General features: G+C 43.4%; 1 protein-coding gene across 3 annotated transcripts in view; it reads left to right on the plus strand.

The window, feature by feature from the left end:
• LOC126259454 (pleckstrin homology domain-containing family J member 1-like) overlaps positions 1-26,790 on the plus strand; it is a 102,661-nt gene that overhangs the window by 61,638 nt on the left and 14,233 nt on the right. For 2 of the 3 annotated variants that reach the window (XR_007546511.1, XM_049956274.1), the window contains exons 3-4: positions 534-703; positions 2,130-2,193. Coding sequence is in view for 2 of the 3 variants with exons in the window: in XM_049956274.1 (XP_049812231.1) it covers positions 534-703; positions 2,130-2,193 (234 nt within the window). In the remaining variant the exon portion in view is untranslated. Of the gene's footprint in view, positions 1-533; positions 704-2,129; positions 2,194-21,256; positions 21,959-26,790 lie in introns of those variants that run through there. The other variant, XM_049956275.1, reaches the window with a different exon arrangement.

A 26,790-nucleotide genomic window follows, 5' to 3' on the forward strand; every position in this document is an offset into this window, starting at 1 on the left:
CAGCCCCGACCTTGCTCCTAGCGATTTTCATCTTTTCTGGTACCTGAAACACCATCTTGACGGGCAACGCTTCAATGACGACGATGAAGGGAAAGCGGCCGTGAACTCTTGGCTGTCGGAGCAGGCGGCCGAATTCTTTGAAGAGGGAATTAAAAACTTAGTTGTACGGTATGACAAGTGCTTAAATAAACAAGGCAACTATGTAGAAAAATAGGTAAAAGTGTGTAGAATCAGAAAATAAAAGTTTTTTTACAAAAGTATTTGTATCTTTTTTAAAAATAAAAACGGCCCTTACTTAAAAAACAACCCTCGTAGTTCCGATCAAAAATTGAAGTAAAATATAGAGCAGCGGGGAATGATATAGAGAGAGAATCTGTTACTGAAAAGCCAATGTATGTTTTCCAAATAAATATTTTTGTGGAATTAATTGTTGTTGAATATATCAGCACAAAATGTTCCTTTTAAAAAAAAAATACCGATTTAAATCTATAAATACTATAATGTTACAATTATTTTTTTCTCTCTTGTTATAGCCTTTGGGTGTCATCATCCTGGAAAACTCAAACGTCCAATATGAACTTAGTACAGGTGTACCATTTTCATTTTCATTGATATTTCGTGATGATCCAGAGAAAAAACATTTCTTTTCTGGCCGATCTGAGTCCCACGTTAACCAGTGGGTAATGGCAATGAAACATGCATCGTAAGTACATTGACTCTGTGAAAATTCATATTTAAAATGTAATGCATTTTTATTGAGTATTGTTAAAAGGATCAAACAAAAATGGAAAATTTATCATCGGTAGTGCCTTTTTAATTTTCATGCTGACTTGACATTAGTTTAAAAGTGTTTTAATACCAGATCTTCTAAACTGTGTAGAAATCTTAGTGTCTGTTCATATTCCAATGTACAACCTCTTTCTCAACGCCGTGCTGTTTCCTCAGTCCATCTTGCTTAATCTAGACTGGCATGCAGTGCACTTTCTCTTCTTTACATTTTTTCTTCCTAGGCTTGTGACATTGTCTCATTTGGTTTTGTGCTCTGCTTGAATGGTTGCATTTGCTGTAAGTGTTGTTGAGTAAGGGAGTTTTTTTTAGAAATTGACTTACATCAATTTGGAAGTGGCACATATTTTGCACTCCTTCTGGCACATTCGGGTTTACACATTTTGCAGAATATCAGTAAATGGAAGACAGGACAAAACTTGTGATATATGTATTCAACTTTTGTATTAAAAACCATGGGTCAGTAGACTGTAGCAGTGATACAGAATCAATTTGGCAGATTGTTAGCTATGCACAACTTCCAAGTGTTTGTGGTCCGAGAAATTTGTTATTTATAGATCTGTTAACCATATCATGTATATGTTTGAGTTAATATCAAGCAACAAGGTTGCCCTTGATTGAAATTTCCCACAGGTCTTACAAAAATTGATTTGGGCTTGCTTTTTTTCTCTGAGTGTCAGTAGCTTATCTGAACAGAATTATAAGTGGAAGTAGTATCCACATCATTCCTCATGTCTGTGTGAAGCAAAAAAGTGCAGATGGGCATGTGAGGCATTGTAATAAATTATCAGACCTTAGGGGCATCTGACTGTCCTGTAATATATTTTGTAACTCATTAAATTCTGATACTACATTAGTAAGTGAACCATGTGATTTTTCTGAGAGAATTCTCACTAATTATCATCAGTTGTGTTTCTAAAGTTCTGTGGTAGACTACGGTAGAACCCATATGATTGCTACGTGTGCAACAGATCAAAATATGCCATTTTATGCACAGCTTTGGAGATGTACCATCACTTTTATCAGGTGCCCAGCTGAGATAACTGTAAATTTGCTAACAGTTGAAAAGTTTAGTGGAACCATCTTACAGTTTAGTGGAACCATCTTGCAGCACCTGCTTTGTCGCCATGCCTTTGTGTAGTCTGTGTATTAAACTCTGTGGATCAACACCTCTAAAGCACACTGCTAGTGTTGATGTTTACATGATTTATAAGTTCATTTTATGAGATGTTTTTTCTTCATTTGTGTGTAGTTTCATATGTAAAACTGATGCAGTTTAAAGTTGTTTTGCACGAAAAAGAGCCTGCAGACTTGCTTTTATAAAATGAAGTCATAATTTGTAGGTATGAGTACTGGAGATCGCAGCTAATACTGCTTCAAACTAAACTCAACAGTTTGACTGGGAAAGTGAGTATATATATATATATATATATTTTTGTTTTCTTTACATTTTTAAGCAATAATATTTTAAACTTATGTGAGGATGCTTTAGTGACTTTTAATGTATAGGTGACTTGTCAAAACACAAATATTGGCTTATAGATTTTCTTAAAATATTAACTATATAATACACTGTACTTGATACATAATTGATGAATTTTTAAAGTAACAAACTGTGGTCTGAAGTATGTGTTACCTTCTTCTCAAATTCTCAGATTGCCTTCCATGAACTCTTCAATTGAATAATAATATTTCTGTCACACAAGTTTTTTTTCTCAGAGCAATACTGAGCAAATCTTTCCGTTTTACTTTGTTATAAATTTTCATACTCATATACTGTGGAATTTTAGTACAAAGATTTAAATGATGAGTAGGCAGCATAAAATTATTTTGATTCCTGTTGTTGTAATCATATTGAATTTGATTTGCTACAAAGAAATGAGGGTTTACTATGAACAAAGATAATTAGTACATAGGTGTACAGTCAGGGAACAATTAATGATTTGATTTGATTTTTATTTGGTGCTATCAGATTGCATTCTGTACAAAGGAAGTTCTATAATGCAGGAAAAGTCATAGAATATGATATTGCACAGAGAAAAGGAGAAATGTTCTGCTGCAGTATGGATAAAATAGGTGTATCACAGTGTGTGAATGAAATTATGCAGCAATTGGAAACATACTCAAAAGTTGAAATGTGTGAGGACAGTATGAATCTTGTGTGCCAAACATCTAAACTTCACACAGATTCACAATGAAATTCTGGTGGTATGTGGACCAAATGCAATGTCACACCCAGTCATAGTGAAATGGTGCCAACAATTTGATAAAGGCCACACAGATGTGGGCAATGCTGATTGGGAAGGAAAGTCATTATCATTGATCACAGATAACAGTACCCAGGTAATTGAGGAAACAATTTGCAGCATTCACAGAGTGACTGTCACAGACATTCCTCAGCACACGCACATCTTAGTAGGAAGTGTTCATTCCTTCGTCTGAGATCATCTGCAGTATTGGAAATTGTGCTCATTCTGAATTTTGCAATCACTGTCACCTACACACGAAAGTGCGAGGTTTATGGCATCCCTGCATTTCTTTGAATGCTACTCTGGGAAAGCAACAATATCCTACACTGCATCATTACAAGTGATGAGACACATATTTGACGTTTAACACCTGCAACAAAGACAGCATCAGTAGAATGGAGGCATAACTCTTCACCTCTGCAGAAGAAATGCAAAGTTGTATCATCAGTAGGGAAGGTCATGGTCCCCATTTAGGGAGTATATGGCAAAGGGCACAACCATTATTGCCACTTCATACTACACAACAGTGATGATGTCACTGTGTAACGCCATAAAGAACAGAAGGTGTGGAAAACCATGAAAGGTGTTTTCGTGCATGACGATGCCACACCACAATGAACTTTGCTTCAATATTTTAGATCAAAAGTTTGGAAGCATCCACCACACAGTCCATATGTTTCAGTCTGAAATTTCAATCTTTTATGCAAACATATCAGTTTTTGAATGGGTTCTTGACAATATAGTGGATTTCTTTCATTGAGAAATTGAACAATTGGTAGAGCTTTCAGACCATTGTTTACAGAGACTAAGTGAATGTGACAAAAAATAGTCATGAACTGTGTCACACTCAAGTGTAGTGCAGCACTCAGTAAAACTCAGAAAAAGTTACTTAGCCAGCTATAGGAATGTGTAACTTACTTTTTGAAGTCCCTTCTTACAAAGCTGCAAACAATATGTACACAAAGCACACAATATTACTACACTCGTACATAGTGTACAGATACCAATCCTGAGCCACATGTTGTGCGTGATCAGGTATAAAAGTTATGAATTTATAATTTATTAAACTGATACTGTTTAGTAATTCAGGGAATGACTTTCAAATTAAAGTCAGCCATGAAGGACCTACCAGCAGTGACAAAGTCGATTCAAACGGTGTTCAGTCAATGAATGCGGATGCAGAGCAAGTGTGATTAGGCATGTGGAGATATACTTACTTGCGTTTAAAATATAATAAATTGAGTGCAGTCAGATCTATCAAATCATTAGGAAGTCAATTAACTTCATCATATTAATGATAGTAATTTGGTGTCATTATGATCAGAGTTATTGGGTTTGTAGATAGGGCTTGTGTCAGCTGGCAGGCTGAGACTTTCTCGAACTGGCATGTGTACCTTGGATATGTTTGTCCTCTGGGCTCTTGTGACTTTAGAGTCCAATTGCATAATAAAATTCAGACAGTCAAGAATACAGGAGTTGGCTTAATAAATAGAGTGAGTGACTTAGAACGTCAAAGTGAAAAACAATGTGAGGACAGCAACAATGTATCTGAATTTTAAGCTGAATTTTGGAAAACAAATGCCAGATCAAAATATATTCTGAGTGATGTCCTGTGTGTGTGTCAGTTACGGGTTGCTCTACTGTGACATTTGACAGGGGCTAGTTTCTTCCATTGAGAAAATAGCTTTGTATACTTACCCCAGTTTTGTGTAGCCTGTGTATCTGTGTTTAGGTCCAGACAATTCAACACATATATTCCTGTCCGGATTGACAGCCTCGAGGATGCCATGTCAGCAACTCCTGATGCATTTGATGTCATCTGTTCTTAAGCTAAACTAGAGTAACTAATTTGCTTTGTTTTGTACATATTTACTTTTTTCTGTTATTTGCCATGAGTTTCGAAAGTGCACTTGTCTGTTCTGTTCCCATAATGTGTACTTCCTTTTTTTTTTTTTTTTCTTGTTCACGTGAATAGAAAAAAATTTAGCAAGAAGCAGGCACTGGAACTGCTGCTCATGCCATGTGGCCTGAAGTCATTGTTTGAGTTCCCTCATTCTATTAATCCCAATACTCTTTCACCTGAGCAGGAGTATATAATCTCCCAGGAACTTGGAGCATTATCAGCCCATTCATATTTATTACCCATAAAGCATTCTGCCTTATAGGCACCAGCAGTTGCATGACATAATCCGCTGGACTAGACATTGGAATCTAACTTGGTTGGTTCCCAGGATCCTCACTGAGGTGCAGTTAAGGGCTCTCCTCAGAGTTACTAGAATATTCATATTTTACAGCAATATCTAATCACATATAAACAACATATGTAAATGTTTGAAACATTTAACTAGTTTTGACTAGGTAACATTTCTGAGGCCATAAAGAGAAACAAAAGCCTCCACTGTGTCCATTGTCTCTGGGCTGCTAGTTCAACAGCATTCCGGGAAGGCTTGGTACAACACTCCCTGTCTAAGGCATTTATCCAGGTTTAAGTTGAGATCCAATACACAGATTTTCCCCTTCAAAGAATAGTTACGTAAATATGAATAGCACAATATGAATTGGTGGCTTATTCCCACACAACGTTATGACACAATAAGATTCTTATTCGGTCATTGGAGGTTGATACATACACGTATAAACCATTGCAGTTGATATTACAGAAAGTTTATAAAAATATGATTATATTACATAAAAAGAAGGCATACTACGGGTTATAAAAGAATACATGTGTCTCAAGAGTTTTGTAGGTCAAAATTTATCACAGCTGCTTTTCACAAAAAATAGAAGTATGATTCTGTAAATATCCAAAGAAATAGAAAATAGCTGAGGAAAATTTGTCCCTCGTTAGACATTTGCCCAAGTGATACAGTGATTGACTTGTAAAAAAGAGGTTCTGGTACTGTGACCTTCCAAGAGGCTGGCGGGGGTGCAGATGTTAATGTTTAAACTTGTTACAACATTATTTTAATGCTTTTCTAAATATTTTAGAAGTATGAGTGCAATACTTTTACTTTAATGGCAGCGAAAACCCCATTATACCAAATCCCAAAATTTGCAGTTCTGGCTTTTTTTCCCCCATCAGGAACACTAATATGGGGTTGTGGTGCTTATCACACACACACACACACACACACACACACACACACACACAGGGGGGGGGGGGGGGAGAGAGAGAGAGAGAGAGAGAGAGAGAGAGAGAGAGAGAGAGAGAGTCACATTAATGTGACCACCTGTCAAAAGCTGAATAACCACCTTTTGCTGTGTGGACTTCTGTGAAAGACATGCAGGAAGAGTCAGTGAGGTCCTGGAAAGTATCAAAAGGAAAGTGGAGCCATGCTGGCACTAGTATCACTGCCAGCTGCACAAGGTCTCTCAGTTGAGAATGAGTGGCAAGTATAACCTGAGCAAGGTCATCCCACAAATTCTCAATTGGTTTTAAATCTGGGGAGTACGGTGGCAAGGGGATTACAGTAAACTCGTACTGGCACTCTTTGAATCACACGTGTACATTGTGAGCCGTGTGACACATTGTATTGTGCTGCTGGTAAGTGCCATTGTGACGAGGAAGAACAAACTACACGTATAATTGGACATGGTCCCAAGGATAGATGCATAATTGAGTTGATCCTCCGTGCCTTCCAGAATGACATAACCCAGGGAGTGCCACAAAAACAGTCTCCAGACCATAACACTCCCTCTTCTGGCTTGGAGCCTTCAGACATTTGTTGCACGTGTTTGTTTTCAAATGTTTCATGCCATACATGCCAACGATCGTCTATCCGATGGAGCATAAAACATTATTTTTCTGGAAAGGTCATCTGTCGCCACTTAGTGGATATCCAGTTGTGGTATTGGCAGGCTTCCTCCAGCCTTCACAGCTGATGAACAGCATCGGCATGGGTGTGTGAATCAGGCCCCTGGTGAAAAGGCCCATATGCGGCAATGGTTGCTGTATGGTTGTTGAGGAAACACTGTTGGTAGCCCCTTGGTTTATTTGTGTGGTCAGCTGCTCATTAGTTGCATGTCTGCCTCTCCGTCCATACACATCCCACAGCTGTCATTCACTCTGGTCATCTATGGCTCATTGTGCACCACAGTTGCCCCTCAGCGGTTTTGGATAGCACCATTTATCCATGGTATAATTGAGACAAAGCAATAGATTTCTTAAAAACTTTGAAATAAATTTATCGAAAACCTTCATTGAAATATGACATTTTTTAAGAAATGGAAATTTAGAAGAAAACCTGTGATTGTAGCATCTAAAATTCAGAGAAAGAAGTCTCTGTAAGGGGAAAGAAGCGGATGAAAACAGCAGAAGACATCTATAGTAACCATAATAATACGTGTGAGCAATGAACAGGAATTTGCTAGTACCACGAAGGAATCAAAAGATTGTCCTCATATATGTATTCAAAAAAAATGAAGTAAGGCAGTTTCACCAGACAAAAATGCAAAATTTCAACAGTGATATCTCTACATCTACATCTATACTCTGCAAGCCCTCTAATGGTCATGGAAAGGGTACTTTCCATTGTAACACTTACTAAGGATTCATGCCATTCGAGTCTCAGATTGAGCATGGGAAGAATTACACCTCAGATGCTTATGCACGTGCTTGTACTGTTCTTTTGGTTTCCAGACTTTGGATTTGACTTTCCTTGATCACAGGGGTTAAAGATTACAATACTTTTTCCTTTTTTCTCCTTATTTGATTATCATCTTATGTGACTTCAGTCATCATACGTAACTTGGAAACACTACGTACATGCTCAGAATTCAGATTGGCGGTACAAATTGATGTATTAATTCATTTGTTTCAGCACCAAAACAATTATTCTCATATTTGCCTTCATTTATTCTGAGGATGATACGCTTTCCCAATGAAGGTCAGTGATATATGGTGCTTCTGTATCACATCCACGTGGTCAGTTTCTCCTAATGAAGTTACTGCAGTCCTCATTCCATCTTGAAGACAAGTCATGCTATTGCATAACTCTCATGATAAATAATTGTTTTTATTTATTAGTGGGTCTACCATCATCAACAAGGATAAACAGTGTCCACACCACTGGCACTTAGGTTGCAGAGTCTGCCTCTCACAGCTGTGTCTGACACTGTTGACTAACACTGCACCTGACTGTCCAGTCTCTGTAAAGGCAACACTGATACCTGCTTTGTTCCTTCATCTGGAGCCCACCTTTACGTATTGTACATGTCTGCCGACAGTTATCTTTGTTTCTCAGACTAGTGCTTTGAGCAAGAATATATATTCAAAAAATGAAAGAGATTTCTGTTTGCGTAAGGTGATACTGCAATTGAAATTAAATGTTTGTTTTCATTAAAACATAAACTGTTTTTTCTTTCTTATTACTAAACCTAAGATACAAGTTTTGTTGGTCCTTTACTTTTGCCAGTTCAACCAGTTCAAAAATTCTTATTTTTTACTGGTACACATATGATTACAAAAGTTCATCTCCCTTTCTTTTTTTTTCAGAATAATTTTCCTACATTACTCACAAAAGTCTATTGCTCTCTGATATAAATCATGCCATTGTCCCATCCAGAAGTTCTTAGAAATCTTCTTTTTCTGTGCAGTTATTTCAAGTAGTCAACTGTTCATCACTCCGTGTAGTTCTTTTACAGGAGTCCACATTTATTATCTCTGGCTACAGTGCTGCCCACTGTTTCTTAATATTGCTACTATTTTCTAAAACGTGTTTTGTTGTTTCATTCGCAATCTAGTAGTAGTATTTTGCCATCTAGACTCCATGACATAATAAAAGCAAGTAAGTAAATAAATAAAACTTTAGATTTGTGATATATACACACACACAAAGATGCTGTGACTTACCAAACGAAGCGCTGGCAGGTCGATAGACACACAAACTAACACAAACAAACACACAAAATTCAAGCTTTCGCAACAAACTGTTGCCTCATCAGGAAAGAGGGAAGGAGAGGGAAAGACGAAAGGATGTGGGCTTTAAGGGAGAGGGTAAGGAGTCATTCCAATCCCGGGAGCGGAAAGACTTACCTTAGGGGGAAAAAAGGACAGGTATACACTCGCACAAACACACATATCCATCCACACATTACAGACACAAGCAGACATATTTAAAGTTTGGGCAGAGATGTCAGTCGAGGCGGAAGTGAAGAGGCAAAGATGATGTTGAATGACAGGTGAGGTATGAGTGGCGGCAACTTGAAATTAGCGGAGATTGAGGCCTGGTGGGTAACGGGAAGAGAGGATATATTGAAGAGCAAGTTCCCATCTCCGGAGTTCGGATAGGTTGGTGTTGGTGGGAAGTATCCAGATAACCCGGACGGTGTAACACTGTGCCAAGATCCCCCCAGGGGATCCACAACTCTTTTGTGGATACGTGCGTAGCGAGCACGGGACCCCGAGCTGATGTGGCCTTCCTTCCTTTCCGGGCTGCATACCTTCCCTTTCCGCATCCTTCCCCATCCCCCATCTTCGCCCCCCCCCCCCCCCCCCCCCCCTCACCTCTGGCTCTTTCCTTCCTTTTCTCCCCCTCTGGGGGAATGGTTTGTGCCTACGTCCGGAGACGGACGCTTGTAAATGTACCACATTCTTCGCCTTCCTTACTTGTAAGTCTTCGTCCTTCCTTTGTCCCTCTCTTTTCCTTACCTCTTCTCTCTACCCTTTTCTCCGCTGCGGCGTTTGAGACCTCTTCTTTCCTTTCCCTTTCCCTTTCTCTTTCTTCCTCCCTGTGCGTGTCTGAAGGCCGACCCACGCACTTCCGTGTGTAGCCGGTGACGGGGTAACGCGTAATTCCCCGCCCCGGGTAGACAGGTAGGACACGTACGTACCCCCTGGTAACGGCCAGGCCCAGGGAGGGGTGATTACCCGAGCTGATACCTTCCGAAAGTGCCGATTGGTCCCTCCGTCCGTTTGTCGGGAGGTGTGACCTGAGGTGTGAACAATCACCTAAGGCGGGAGTGCCCTCAGAGAGGGCCCCCACAAGGGAGGAGCGCGCCATCGGAGACGCCGGTAATCATGGGGGATTCTTCCGCAATGGTTTCCTCATCTTCCACTATGTCTGCTCACAAACGTAAGTTCACTGAGTCTCAACCACAGTCAGTTCTTCCATCGTTGCCACAGTTCCTTGTTGTTTCTCGGTCTGACGAAGGTCACGACTTCTCCACAGTCAACCCTTTCATAATTCAGAAAGGTGTCGACGCAATTGCAGGTCCTGTAAAGTCTTGTTCCAGATTACGGAATGGCACCCTGTTGTTAGAAACACACAGTGCCCTCCAGGCACAAAAATTGCTGCGTACCTCACTACTACACACATTCCCTGTCCGGGTGGAACCGCACCGTACCTTAAATTCCTCGCGTGGAGTTGTTTATACACGCTCCCTCGATGGACTGTCTGACGAAGAAATTCAGCACTACCTGTCAGACCAGGGCGTAACGGCTGTTCATAGGGTTATGAAAAGGGTTGACACGAAGATCATTCCAACCCGCACTGTCTTTTTGACATTTGACAAAGTGCAACTCCCATCGAAAATCAAAGCAGGCTATGAGATAATTTCCGTTCGTCCTTACGTCCCAAACCCTACGCGTTGCTATCGATGCCAGCGATTCAATCACACCAGCCAGTCCTGTTCTAATCCGGCCAAATGTGTTACGTGTGGCAGGGATGCCCATGAGGGTGCTTGTCCACCTCCATCCCCTCGCTGCATCAACTGTATGGGTGACCACGCTGCTTCCTCTAGAGATTGCCCAGTTTTTAAGGACAAAAAGCTCATCCAGGAAATAAGAGTGAAGGAAAAGGTGTCGACCTTTGCTGCTCGGAAGTTGTTCGCCAGTCGACAGCCCACTGTGCCTCAGACAGGCAAATACAGCACTGTCCTTGCTTCTCCTCGGCCAACGAAGGAGGCGGCCACGCAGACTTGCGACCTCACCTTTAGTGCCACGGTCGTCCGATCGGCCAGCGCAAAGATCGCCCGTTCAACTTCACCACTTTCGCCTGCCCACTCTTTGGCTCACCCTTCGTCGGGTTCTGCTAAATCTCGAGCCCAAAAGTCAGACACCAAGTCTTCGAAGAAAGAGCATACTCGTGAAGAGTTTTTACGTACGGCAACTTCACCACCATCGGTTCCTCCTTCCTCTAAACCTCATACTTCCAAGAAGGCTACAAAGAAACCCAGTTCCTCTCCTTCTCCGCCAAGGCGTGTCCCATCCACAGCGCCACCTGGCGGAAATCGCCCTCGGCCGTCTTCTGTGTCGCCGAGGCGCACTGCTGGTGGCCGGTCAACCGGCCGATCGCTGGTGGCAGGAGCTGCTCCTGACCAACCTATGGATCAGGATCTTCTGCCTTCGGCTGAATGCCATTCCATGCTGTCGGTCGCAAGCTCTGAGCAGTCGTTGAGTTGACAGCACCCTTGGTCACATTCCTCCATTTTCTGTTCACCCTATGTCCATTATCCACTGGAATATCCGCGGCATTCGAGCCAATCGGGATGAATTGTCGATCCTCTTACGATCCTACTCGCCGGTCATCTTCTGTCTTCAGGAAACAAAGCTGCGTCCTAATGACCGCTTTGTTCTCCCTCATTTTCAGTCCGTCCGATATGACCTCCCCTCTGTGGAAGGCACTCCAGCCCATGGAGGACTCATGATTCTTCTCCATGATACTCTCCATTATCATCCAATCCCCTTAGACAGTTCCTTCCAAGCTGTCGCCATCCGTCTTTCCCTTTCTGGATACACGTTCTCTCTTTGTACTGTATACATTCCATCGTCCACACCAATGGCACGAGCTGATCTCCTTCATCTTCTTGGTCAGCTTCCACCCCCCTATTTGCTGGTTGGGGACTTCAATGCCCACCACCCGCTTTGGGGATCTCCACATCCTTGTCCACGTGGCTCCCTATTGCTAGACGTCTTCCACCAAGCGGATCTAGTTTGCCTCAACACTGGGGTCCCCACGTTTTTGTCTGCCTCCACGACAAATTTATCTCATTTGGACCTTGCGATCGGTACTGTTCCGCTTGCTCGGCGCTTCGAATGGTTCGCCCTTGATGATACACACTCGAGTGACCACTTTCCATGTGTCCTTAGACTGCAGCCTCAACTGCCATATATGCGCCCGCGACGCTGGAAGTTTGCCCAAGCCGATTGGACACTTTTTTCGTCTCTAGCGACATTCGATGACCGTCGCTTTCCCAGCGTCGACGATGAGGTCACACATTTTACCGACGTTATTCTTACAGCTGCGGAACGTTCCATTCCACGCACCTCCGAATTGCCCCGGCGCCCCCCAGTTCCTTGGTGGAACGAGGCATGCCGTGACGCAATCCGTGAGCGGCGGCGTGCTCTTCGCATTTTCCGTCACCATCCTACTTTAGCAAACTGTATCCGCTATAAGCAACTCCGTGCGCGATGCCGTCGCGTCATCCGCGATAGCAAGAAGGCAAGCTGGCAATTCTTTATTAGCTCCTTTAACACCTTCACTCCCTCCTCGGAAGTTTGGAGTCGGCTTCGACGGTTCTCAGGCACGCCTAGTTTCTCCCCGGTCTCTGGGCTCACTGTCGCGCATGATACCTTAGTGGACCCCGTCGCAATTTCTAACTCATTGGGTCAGCACTTTGCTGAGATTTCGAGCTCTTCAAATTACCCGCCAGCGTTTCTCCCGAAGAAACGTGCAGCGGAAGTGCGACCTCTTGCTTTCTCCTCTCAAAATCGCGAAAGCTACAATACTGTTTTTTCCATGCGGGAACTCCAACATGCCCTCTCTTCTTCTCGCTCCTCCGCCCCTGGATCGGATGGTATCCATGTCCAAATGTTGCTGCATTTATCAACCCATAGTCTGCGTTACCTCCTTCGCCTTTATAATCGAATTTGGACCGACAGTACCTTTCCCAGACGATGGCGGGAAGCTATCGTCGTTCCCATTCCGAAACCTGGAAAGGACAAACATCTCCCCTCTAGTTATCGCCCCATTTCTCTCACGAGTAGTGTCTGTAAGATTTTGGAGCGTATGGTGAATTACCGTTTAGCTTGGTGGCTGGAATCCCGCAGTCTTTTAACACCTGCCCAATGCGGATTCCGAAAGCATCGCTCTGCAGTTGACCATCTTGTTGCTCTCTCCACTTATATCATGAACAATTTTCTCCGGAAACGCCAAACAGTAGCAATATTTTTTGATCTGGAGAGAGCATACGATACCTGTTGGAGGACAGGCATCCTCCGCACACTGTTCTCTTGGGGCTTTCGAGGCCGGCTGCCCCTTTTTCTTCGCGAATTTATGGCAGAGCGAACATTTAGGGTGCGGGTGAACACTACTCTCTCCCGTACTTTCTCTCAAGAAAACGGGGTACCCCAGGGCTCCGTGCTGAGTGTTGTACTGTTTGCCATCGCTATAAATCCAATTATGGATTGTCTCCTTCCTGACGTCTCGGGCTCCCTCTTTGTGGACGATTTTGCGATCTACTACAGCTCTCAACGGACCAGCCTTCTTGAACGACGTCTTCAAGGATGTCTCGATCGCCTCCACTCTTGGAGCCTCGAAACCGGCTTCCGTTTTTCTCCCAGTAAGACCGTTTGTATTAATTTTTGGCGACGTAAGGAGTTTCTTCCGCCCTCCTTACATCTAGGTCCTGTCAACCTTCCGTTTTCAGACGTCACTAAATTCTTGGGTCTTATGTTTGACAGAAAACTGTGCTGGTCCTCCCACGTTTCCTATCTTTCGGCTCGCTGTCTGCGAACGCTCAACGCCCTCCGTGTCCTGAATGGTACCTCCTGGGGAGCGGACCGAGTGGTCCTTCTCCGCCTCTATCGCACCTTAGTGCGCTCGAAATTGGACTATGGAAGCATCGTCTACTCCTCTGCTCGGCCGTCTATTCTTCGGCGTCTCGACTCTATCCACCACCGTGGATTACGTTTAGCGTCTGGAGCTTTTTACACTAGCCCTGTGGAAAGCCTTTATGCTGAGACTGCTGAACCTCCGCTGTCCAATCGGCGAGCGGTCCTTCTGAGCCGTTATGCTAGCCATCTGTCTTCCATGCCTGCTAATCCAGCCCACGACCCTTTTTTCGACGCCTCCTTTGATGTAGGGTATGCAGGCCGCTCCTCCTCCCTACTACCCCCGGGAGTCCGCTTCCGTCAACTGCTCCATTCTCTTTCCTTCCGCTTTCCTAAAACCTTCTTGACAACTTGGGGTACAGCACCGCCTTGGCTTCGTCCCCGGATCTGTCTGCTCCGTGATCTTTGTCAATTTCCCAAGGATGGTACACCTTCACTTGTTTATCGTCGGGCATTTGCTGCTCTATGTGCACAAATGACAGACGCCACCTTTATTTACACCGACGGCTCGAAAACATCGTTGGGTGTAGGGAGTGCCTATATTGTTGGCGACGCCCCAAATCACTTTCGGCTTCCCGACCAGTGTTCTGTTTATACTGCGGAGCTTTTCGCTGTTCTCCAGGCTGTCCACTACATCCGCCGCCATCAGCGGATACAGTACGTAATCTGCTCAGATTCTCTCAGCTCTCTCCTCAGTCTCCAAGCTCTTTACCCTGTGCACCCTCTGGTCCACCGGATTCAGGACTGTCTGCGCTTGCTCCACCTGGGGGGCGTCTCGGTGGCGTTCCTCTGGCTCCCGGGACACGCTGGTATCTGTGGGAATGAGGCGGCTGATATAGCAGCCAAGGCTGCGGTTTCTCTTCCTCGGCCAGCTATTCAGTCGCTTCCCTTCACCGATCTACGGAGCGGTTTATGTCGCAAAGTTGCTCATTTATGGCATGCGCATTGGTCAACACTTCCCCGCAATAAATTGCGGGAAGTGAAAGCCCTTCCTTGCGCTTGGACCTCTTCCTCCCGAACGCGTCGTCGGGAGGAGGTAATTTTAGCTAGACTCCGGATAGGGCACTGTCGTTTTAGCCATCGGCATCTTTTAAGCGGCGATCCTCCCCCACTCTGTCCCCACTGCTCTCAGCTGTGGACGGTAAGACACCTTTTAATTGAATGCCCCTATTTTAATCCGTTACGCTCCCGTCTACAGCTATCGCCTGATCTATCGTCGATTTTAGCAGATGACACACGCTCAGCCGACCGCGTTCTCCAGTTTATTAGTGACAGTGAAATGACGTCAGTCATTTGAAGTTTTATCGGGGACCATCAACCCCTCTCTGTAGTGGACTTTTAAGCCTTGTTTCTGCTTTTCGTGTCCAATTTTTTGAGTTTTGTTCCCATTTTTGCTGTTTTCCATTTTCAGTTTTTATTCTTTCCTCAGTCGCGGACCGGGCGCTAATGACCATCGCAGTTTTGCGCCCTAAAACCAAAATAATTAAAAAAAAAAAAAAAAAAAAAAAAAAACTGTGCCAAGATGTGCTGGCTGTGCACCAAGGCATGTTTAGCCACAGGGTGATCCTCATTAACAACAAACACTGTCTGCCTGTGTCCATTCATGCGAATGGACAGTTTGTTGCTGGTCATTCCCACATAGAATGCATCACATTGCAGGCAGGTCAGTTGGTAGATCACGTGGGTGCTTTCACACGTGGCTCTGCCTTTGATCGTGTACACCTTCCGGGTTACAGGACTGGAGTAGGTGGTGGTGGGAGGGTGCATGGGACAGGTTTTACAGCGGGGGCGGTTACAAGGGTAGGAGCCAGAGGGTAGGGAAGGTGGTTTGGGGATTTCATAGGGATGAACTAAGAGGTTACGAAGGTTAGGTGGACGGCGGAAAGACACTCTTGGTGGAGTGGGGAGGATTTCATGAAGGATGGATCTCATTTCAGGGCAGGATTTGAGGAAGTCTTATCCCTGCTGGAGAGCCACATTCAGAATCTGATCCAGTCCTGGAAAGTATCCTGTCACAAGTGGGGCACTTTTATGGTTCTTCTGTGGGAGGTTCTGGGTTTGAGAGGATGAGGAAGTGGCTCTGGTTCCAAACTGAACAATCCATTGCCCTCACCCACCTAATCCTTCACCTACACATCAACTCAGCCAATGAACACACCTGTCAACTCCTATCCTTAATAAAAGTCCTCAATCTTTCCTCTCCCACTTCCACACCGGCTGTTCAGAGCATCCTCCTACAGGCCAACCGCAAATTAGAACAACATGCCACCCTTCACCTCAAAAAACTATCCAATCTCCTGGTTTCCCACCTCCGGAAAGGCAACTCACTCACCCTTCACAACCTTTCCAGCAAACCTCAACCTCCTCTCATTGCACACAAACCCAGTCTCTCCCATCTACTCAACCTCCCACTTCCAGCTCCACTCCCTCCAAAACCTCAAAATTCCTTTCAACACAATCTGGAACCACAACACCCTAATTCAGTAGTTAACCTTTCCTCCAAACCTCTCTCCCAATCCGAAACCTCTGTCCTATCCAAAGGCCTCACCTTCAGCCCCACTCCCAGATTCAACCAAACAGCCCTTGTCAAAGATTTACTGTCCTACACTCGTACTCTCTGCTGGAAGTATCACTTTGCCACGAAGAAAAATGATCCTAATCCTACTCCTAATGATCCAACTCCCCAAGACGCTATCCAAATTGAACCCTGCCTGGAACAGTTCCGTCCTCTGTCACAGCGGGACCCACCTCCTCTTCCTCAAAATCACCCTCTCCAAACCTTCCAGGAATTTCTGACTTCCAGCCTTGCCTCTCAATCCTTCTTAAAAAACCTTAATCCTACTCCCAACATCACCACTGCTGAAGCCCAGGCTATCCGTGATCTGAAGGCTGACCGGTCCATCGTCATCCTTCCGGCGGACAAGGGTTCCACGACCGTGGTACTTGATCGTCGGGAGTATGTGGCTGAGGGACTGCGTCAGCTTTCAGACAACACCACATACAAAGTTTGCCAAGGTAATCCCATTCCTGATGTCCAGGCAGAGCTTCAAGGAATCCTCAGAACCTTGGGCCCCCTACAAAACCTTTCACCTGATTCCATCAACCTCCTGACCCCACCGACACCCCGCACCCCTACCTTCTACCTTCTTCCTAAAATTCACAAACCCAATCATCCTGGCCACCCCATTGTAGCTGGTTACCAAGCCCCCACCGAACGTATCTCTGCCTACGTAGATCAACACCTTCAACCCATTACATGCAGTCTCCCATCCTTCATCAAAGACACCAACCACTTCCTTGAACGCCTGGAATACCTACCCAATCCGTTACCCCCGGAAACCATCCTTGTAACCATTGATGCCACTTCCTTATACACAAATATCCCGCACGTCCAGGGCCTCGCTGCGATGGAGCACTTCCTTTCACGCCGATCACCTGTCACCCTACCTAAAACCTCTTTCCTCATCACCTTAGCCAGCTTCATCCTGACCCACAACTCCTTCACTTTTGAAGGCCAGACATACCAACAATTAAAGGGAACAGCCATGGGTACCAGGATGGCCCCCTCATACGCCAACCTATTCATGGGTCGCTTAGAGGAAGCCTTCTTGGTTACCCAGGCCTGCCAACCCAAAGTTTGGTACAGATTTATTGATGACATCTTCATGATCTGGACTCACAGTAAAGAAGAACTCCAGAATTTCCTCTCCAACCTCAACTCCTTTGGTTCCATCAGATTCACCTGGTCCTACTCCAAATCCCATGCCACTTTCCTTGATGTTGACCTCCACCTGTCCAATGGCCAGCTTCACACGTCCGTCCACATCAAACCCACCAACAAGCAACAGTACCTCCATTACGACAGCTGCCACCCATACCACATCAAACGGTCCCTTCCCTACAGCCTAGGTCTTCGTGGCAAACGAATCTGCTCCAGTCCGGAATCCCTGAAGCATTACACCAACAACCTGACAACAGCTTTCGCATCCCGCAACTACCCTCCCGACCTGGTACAGAAGCAAATAACCAGAGCCACTTCCTCATCCTCTCAAACCCAGAACCTCCCACAGAAGAACCATAAAAGTGCCCCACTTGTGACAGGATACTTTCCGGGACTGGATCAGATTCTGAATGTGGCTCTCCAGCAGGGATAAGACTTCCTCAAATCCTGCCCTGAAATGAGATCCATCTTTCATGAAATCCTCCCCACTCCACCAAGAGTGTCTTTCCGCCGTCCACCTAACCTTCGTAACCTCTTAGTTCATCCCTATGAAATCCCCAAACCACCTTCCCTACCCTCTGGCTCCTACCCTTGTAACCGCCCCGGTGTAAAACCTGTCCCATGCACCCTCCCACCACCACCTACTCCAGTCCTGTAACCCGGAAGGTGTACATGATCAAAGGCAGAGCCACGTGTGAAAGCACCCACGTGATCTACCAACTGACCTGCCTGCACTGTGATGCATTCTATGTGGGAATGACCAGCAACAAACTGTCCATTCGCATGAATGGACACAGGCAGACAGTGTTTGTTGGTAATGAGGATCACCCTGTGGCTAAACATGCCTTGGTGCACGGCCAGTACATCTTGGCACAGTGTTACACCGTCCGGGTTATCTGGATACTTCCCACCAACACCAACCTATCCGAACTCCGGAGATGGGAACTTGCTCTTCAATATATCCTCTCTTCCCGTTACCCACCAGGCCTCAATCTCCGCTAATTTCAAGTTGCCGCCACTCATACCTCACCTGTCATTCAACATCATCTTTGCCTCTTCACTTCCGCCTCGACTGACATCTCTGCCCAAACTTTAAATATGTCTGCTTGTGTCTGTAATGTGTGGATGGATATGTGTGTGCGCGCGAGTGTATACCTGTCCTTTTTTCCCCCTAAGGTAAGTCTTTCCGCTCCCGGGATTGGAATGACTCCTTACCCTCTCCCTTAAAACCCACATCCTTTCATCTTTCCCTCTCCTTCCCTCTTTCCTGACAAAGCAACCATTGTTGGCGAAAGCTTGAATTTTGTGTGTATGTATGTGTTTGTTTGTGTATCTATCGACCTGCCAGCGCTTTCGTATGGTAAGTCACATCATCTTTGTTTTTTTATATATATATATATATATATATATATATATATATATATATATATATATATTCGGTGCCTACAGTGTCACGTCTTTCAGTCACACAAATTTTTATTTTTAAAGGGGATCACTTAAGACTATTTCCATGGGTTCGCCCCTCAAATTTCTCCCTCATATCACAAAATTGTTGTCTGATGTAGTACAAACTGAAAAAAATAAATTCCTTTTAAAGCACAGTTTCATATATAATTTATATTCAAAACCTTACACCTGTGTCACAGAACAAATCCTACATCGAGAATACTTTACACAAGTTGAAGGGAAGAAATGCTTCCGATAATTATTACAGTATTTAAAGAACATCAAAAGTATGAACAGGCTGAAATGAGCAAACAGTACATGAGACTATGTTAATCAATTCAAGTGTAAAAAGCTAAGGAGCATGTTATTAGCAAAATGAGAAATATGCAGAAGTTAAATGCCGAAATGAGCACTTCTCAATTGGGACTAAATCAAAACAATCAGAATGGCTGAAAGAGAGCACAATAGCATGAGCCATAAATGAATAAGAGCTAAGCAAATAAGAGAATAGGCAAAAATGAGATGCCAGCAAAATGAGAACTGGCCGAACTCCGCCGGCACTTATATACGGTTGCGCTCGTAGCGGCACCTCGCGGTCCGTACGCAACACGCGCGCCTGCGATCGCAACGCACTCTTAGTGCTCGCGGTGGCGTCTAGCAGCCCATACGCAAGTTGTGCGATTGCTGTCGAAGGTTGCCCCTTAATCTATGATGTTACAGAGTCTAGGTTTGTCTTCTTAAGGTACTATTTCCTGCAACTGCCGGCCGTAGCGGCCGGCAGTGACTTCGGGCAGTTGACTACTGCTCTTAGGCAAAGTAACAGAACCTATGTCGTTGTAACTGCTCGGCAGTCAGCGGTCGTGACATCATCGCGACTGCCGCGTCTCGGCCGCTGCAGAAGCAGTCAAGCCGTTGGGCTGCGACTGCCAGGTGTGTGATGACTGCAGAAGTCAATGACGCGTTATGTCGAAGAAAGGTTTTCACTATGACGACGAACAGTTAGTGGAGTATGTGAGCAGATACTCTACACTGTATGATCATAAGCATACAGATTTCAGAAATGTGATGGCAAAGGATAAGGTGTGGAAGAAGATAGGAGAAGCAATGAAAAAATATGGTGTTTTGCATATACACATTCATTTATTTATGTTTTTCTCCCACTGTGACAAATTTTACAATATGGAGGCCACAACAATGCTTCCATTCTTTCTGTCACCAAACGATTACAGCAATAGCCGTTACGAGTAGTAATAATAATTTTTTCTTTATTTGAGTCTTAGGTCTTTTCCAGGTTGTAATAATTGATTTATAGGTTCACAGAAGTAATTCCTAAATGTATCTCGTACTTGAAACACTTCGGCTTGGTAGGATCCCCCTGTTCGGGGCAGGGGAATAATGTTCTGTGATAAACTCACATCACGGTAAAGTTCATAAAAAGGTCGTCCTCTTTTTTTCTAAATAGGTGTCCCTGAGGAGATTGTGTAGAACACTCGAAATACCTGACACGAAAGTCCAAAAGCATTTTCAGAAACTCGGCGCGTTCGTGACAATTTATAGTTGAAGGTCGCTTTTGATTTATCTTGCTGGGCAGACGAGTGAGTGTAAGGCTTGAGAATACGTTGAGAATATGCTTTCGCAAGCGGAATGCCTCATCGCCTACTATAACAAATGGCATCTTGATGTCAGTTAATGGAAGCTCTTCATCTGCTGGAAACACATCTCCTTTTATGATCATTTCCCCATTGCTGACTTATTAAATATGCCACGGTCTCCTTCCTTCCCATATGAACCTACGTCTATCGCAACAAATTTACAGTTCGCATCAACCAATGCCAAAAGTACTCTGGAGAATAACCCTTTGTAATTCCAGAAAAGGGAACCACTTTTTCCAGGACACCGTATCCTTATGTTTCCCATCAATCGCAGCACAGCAGTTAGGGAAACCCCAAGGAGTGTAGAATTCTTTCGCACCTTCCCTGGAAGATTCTCGAGATGGAGGAGGCAGGAAAATAGGTGCCAAGTGTTGGCACATAGCTTCTACTGTTTCACAAACTATGATGCTCACTTAGCTTGGTGATATCCGGAAACCATATCCAAGGGACACGAAACTCTCCCCTGTAGCTAGAAACCTGTAACACAAAACATGATTAGTATTAATACATGAAACATAAATAATATGTCTTGTCCTAATTACACAGCTAAACAAATATCGTTCCGTTTTAGGTAACCAGTGTAGGAAGAGATGGAAAGACATCAGAGATAACTACTGGAAAACGGTTGGAAAAGAAAAACTGAAACAGGTTCTGCAGCACCAAGTTCAACAGCAAAATGTGCGTTGTTCAACAGACTAAGCTTTTTGAGAGATGTAGAAAGGGAGCGGTCGTCTTTTTGTAGTGTTCCGCTAATGGAACCAACAAGTGTTGAAGGACTGCTATCTGATGAGGACGGACAAAATACCAATGAAACAGGGCCTGACACTCCACAAGCCATTGCTTCCTTGTCCTCTAGTGACGCACCTGCTGCCAATTCTTCCATCTCAGCTCGAAGATCGAGGAAAACACTCTCGGATTCAATCAACCAAAGGGGCCAACAATGATTGGAATTGCTGCAGCGTTTGGCTAATAATCAGGAGCCGGAAGATGATGTGGGGCTTTTCACGAGAAGCATTGCAGCATCCATTAGGAAACTACCACATCACCTCATTAATAAAGCGAAAATTGTCATTTTACGCTATGTTATGGGACTTGACAGTTCTTCAGAATCATCTCTTGTGCCACTACCTGTCAGCATCAGTCCTTCCGGCTCGTCTTCCCTTTCATCCCCTTTCGAACAAACTTCATCGGTTGGAGACGATACGTACACTTTCACCCCATTAATAAACGTCGAACCACAAGCAGGTGATACTACTTTTGAAAATAATTACTAATCATAATGTAAACACAGTGTAAAGATAATGTAAAAATAAACAACAAACTATACAGACCCTGAGTCCTTTCCAAATAAACCTATTATTTTAATAGAAATTTATTTTATTTCATATAGATACAAAATTATCCATTTTAAACCACTGTTGATGAATAAGTATGTTTTTATACAACTACTTACCGTAAAGTCACTGCCATTTTTTCGTTGGCTTCTATTGGAGTTTGCGCTGCACTGGTAGCTGTTCATGCTATATCTTCTTTCACCAAACTTAAAACAAAATCGAACTGAGATGGGTTAAGTCCAAAGAAATTTCTGAACCTCTCTTCATCGTTTCGCAAGTGACCGGTTACTAAATTAGCATAAATTCCTTCACTATTCCGTGTTTGGAAAATGCTGTGGGGACAAGATCTTGTAAGCATTGCAATGATCTCCCCTTCTTCTTCCTCGTCCACCAAAAAACCTAAAATGGTATTAGCATCCATGTTGCGAACTCGCGTGCGTGTTCCTTTCACAGAGGTAACTCACTGAGTGGCGTGGCCGCTGCGGTCAGCAGTCTCAACGAAATACACAGGCAGTGACGGTCGGCAGTTACGGCTGGCAGTTACTGCCCGCCGCTACGGCGGGCAGTTGCAGCGAAATAGTACCTTTACATATGTTCATTACTTGTTGCCATTGTCAGAGTGATATATTCTGTGAGTGCATTGTGTTTCTCCAAAGTAGGCTAGTGATGCTATGAGCTCATACGGATACCTCATACGCAGATACCTCATCTCATGAAGTTACCGCAGTTGCTGGCCCCATCTTGAAGACCTGCATCATTACTCAGTATGGTTCTCCACAAGCAAATAAAATAACAAAGCCACACAAGATTTGTGCTGTCCTCTATAATTTGTCTTATAGTTGTTGTTGTTTTTTTTTCCCCCCACGATATTCATTGCTAAGAATACACATCACTCCACTGAAGCAGTATGTAACACCTTACTGTTTGAGCACTGTGTAATCAAAGGGATAGAAAATCTTAAAGTAAGTGGTCATAAATTAATTCATGCAAGTTCTTTGCGGACAAATAGTGTTTCCTCTTAGAACTGACTATAGATTCATAAGTAAAGAAATATGAAATTTATTTTTAGATAAGGGTGTAGAAGCATCTGCTTGTGAGCTAATATTGGACATTCACTCAATCACCAAGTATATAATAAACTTTATAAATCATTGATAAAAATATCACCAGTTAGGACTTTTTGCAACTTATCAAGGCATTTGATTGTGTCATTCCTGATAGTCTGTCAAAGTTTTTTTTTTATGAGAAATGTGGTTCAGTAGATTTCCTAGTTCTGTTGCTATTCATGTAATAGTCTGCAGAAAGCTACAGTAGAATGTCAAGAGTGATGCCTCATCATCGTCGTGAGGAGACGTGCCACAGTCTTCGAACATGAGACTGTTACGGCTATTGCCCTGTGGTGGTGATCTACAATTTTATTTCTGTCACTGGAATTGTCACTTCTTTAAATGATACAAAGATGGTTGTCAAGTTGATCTCTTATGTCACAGATGAATAATACTGGGTGTTGCAAAAGTTCATAGTTGCTATGGCTTTGTTTATCAAGTGTCATTTATTATTTGTAGTTCACTGTTGCTTTTTGAGTTTATGTATTGTCATTTTGTCATTTGGAGATAGTGAGTGGAGCCATGGCCCTAGAAAATTGAGTGCCAGTTGGAGAAATCGGAACATTTCCAGCACATTCTACTGTTTTTCAGTGAAAGGATGACAAAAGTGGAGGCAGCCAGGAACATATGCATCATGTATGGGGATAATGCCATTGAATGGGGCACAGCAGGAAAATGGTTTTCTTGTTTTAAGGAGGACTGTTTTGACATTAGTGACTCTCCATGTCCAGGAAGACATTCAGAGCTTGAAGAAGATCATTTAAACACATTAATCCACAATTTTCCTTGTCAGTGTACTCAAGAACTGGCAAGTGTGATGAACTGCGATCATTTGACCATTGTGCAACATTTTCATGCAATGAGGAAGGTTAAAAAATTCGGTGTGTTGGTACTGCAGACAAAATCACAAAAATCGGCAGGTAGCCATATGTGCACAACTACTTGTTCATCATCAGTTGCCTCATGCACGACACCAATGATTACTATCCTACATTGTTACTGGGGACAAGAGATGGTGTTGTTATGCTAACATAAGGAAAAGAAAGGAATGGTTGTGCCCAAACAAAGGAGCAACTCTCTGTACAAATGCCTATGTGCAGCCACAAAAGATAATGTTAGATGTCTGATGGGACAGCAACAGTGTAGTGTACTACAGATTGCTTCCCCAAGGTGTAACCGTCACTGCTGACATTTATTGTCAACATCTGGGATAAAAAGACACTATACAGGATGGATTGGGGCTAAGAAATGAAAGAGGAAGCCGTCTGGTAGAATTTTGCACAGAACATAACTGAATCAATGCTAACACTTGCTTCAAGAATCATAAAAGAAGGTTGTATACATGGAAGAATCCCAGAGATACTAAAAGGTATCAGATACATTATATAATGGTAAGACAGAGATTTAGGAACCTGGTTTTAAATTGTAAGACATTTCCAGGGGCAGATGTGGACTCTGACCACAATCTATTGGTTATGAACTGCAGATTAAAATTGAAGAAACTGCAAAAAGGTGGGAATTTAAGGAGATGGGACCTGGATAAGCTGACTAAACCAGAGGTTGTATAGAGTTTCAGGGAAAGCATAAGAGAACAATTGACAGTAGTGGGGGAAAGAAGTACAGTAGAAGAAGAATGGGTAGCTCTGAGGCATGAAGTAGTGAAGGCAGCAGAGGATCATGTAGGTAAAAAGACGAGGGCTAGTAGAAATCCTTGGGTAACAGGAGAGATATTGAATTTAATTGATGAAAGGAGAAAATATAAAAATGCAGTAAATGAAGCAGGCAAAAAGGAATACAGTCTCAAAAATGAGATCGACAGGAAGTGCAAAATGGCTAAGCAGGCATGGCTAGAGGACAAATGTAAGTATGTAGAGGCTTGTCTTACTAGAGGTTAGATAGATACTGCCTACAGGAAAATTAAAGAGACCTTTGGAGAAAAGAGAACCACTTGTATGAATATCAAGAGCTCAGATGGAAACCCAGTTCAAACCAAAGAAGGGAAAGCAGAAAGATGGAAGGAGTATATAGAGGGTCTGTACAAGGACGATGTACTTGAGGACAATATTATAGAAATGGAAGAGCATGTAAATGAAGATGAAATGGGAGATGCGATACTGTGTGAAGAGTTTGACAGAGCATTGAAAGACCTGAGCCGAAACAAGGCCCCGGGAGTAGACAACATTCCACTAGAACTACTGACTGCCTTGGGAGAGCCAGTCCTGACAAAACTCTACCATCTGGTGAGCAAGATGTATGAGACAGGTGAAATATCCTCAGACTTCAAGAAGAATATAATAATTCCAATCCCAAAGAAAGCAAAATTACCGAACTATCAGTTTAATAAGTCACAGCTGCAAAATACTAACACGAATTCTTTACAGACGAATGGAAAAACTGGTAGAAGCGGACCTTGGGGAAGATCAGTTTGGATTACGTAGAAATATTGGAACACGTGAGGCAATACTGACCTTACGACTTATCTTAGAAGAAAGATTAAGGAAAGGCAAACCTACGTTTCTAGCATTTGTAGACTTAGAGAAAGCTTTTGACAATGTTGACTGGAATACTCTCTTTCAAATTCTGAAGGTGGCAGGGGTAAAATACAGGGAGCGAAAGGCTATTTACAATTTGTACAGAAACCAGATGGCAGTTGTAAGAGTCGAGGGACATGAAAAAGAAGCAGTGGTTGGGAAGGGAGTGAGACAGGGTTGTAGCCTCTCCCCGATGTTATTCAATCTGTATATTGAGCAAGCAGTAAAGGAAACAAAAGAAAAATTCGGAGTAGGTATTAAAATCCATGGAGAAGAAATAAAAACTTTAAGTTTCGCTGATGACATTGTAGTTCTGTCAGAGACAGCAAAGGACCTGGAAGAGCAGTTGAACGGAATGGACATTGTCTTGAAAGGAGAATATAAGATGAACATCAACAAAAGCAAAACGAGGATAATGGAATGCAGTCAAATTAAATCGGGTGATGCTGAGGGAATTAGATCAGGAAATGAGCTTTATTCAGTTGACCCAGGGTGTGGGCTTTACTAGGGTAGAGTGTCAGGGGTTTGTGTTTCAGGCTGATGTAGGTGACTGAATGATTACGGGGAGAATAAACACAGAAAAAGTTAATTTTAACCTTAAAGTTTATACTGAATGTCAGTTAACAGAGTGACTTTCATAACTGAGGTGCCTCCATACTGAAATAAAGTTCTTATACAGAGACAGTGACTGCTTATCACTGCTCCATCTGTTAACTGAAATCATTGTATAAGATCAAAAGAGCCTTGCTGCAATTTAACCCTAGCCTGTAACTCTGACTCCTACTGCCTACTATGTGCCCTCTGCCAACTTCTGCTTACTGACTTGTTTGTACCTTTGGACAGTAGGTCCACAAGTTTTATTTCACTTTCCCCTTCAATGCTGCCTGTCACTAACATGATGTGCCTTACTGGCTAACTTGGTTAGTTATTCTTCAACAATCTTTCAGAGAATAAGTAGAGGGGATAGGAAGTCTCTCTCAACAGGCCTACAGAATAAGTCCTGAGTCTTTCATTGGCCTCTTTCTACGGTGTAGCATAGTCCCCGCCACAAGTCTGCCTAAGAGCTCTCTCTCTCTCTCTCTCTCTCTCTCTCTCTCTCTCTCTCTCTCACACACACACACACACACACACACA

This window comes from Schistocerca nitens, chromosome 5 (genome assembly GCF_023898315.1).
Source record: "Schistocerca nitens isolate TAMUIC-IGC-003100 chromosome 5, iqSchNite1.1, whole genome shotgun sequence".
Taxonomy (NCBI): Eukaryota; Metazoa; Arthropoda; class Insecta; order Orthoptera; family Acrididae; genus Schistocerca; species Schistocerca nitens.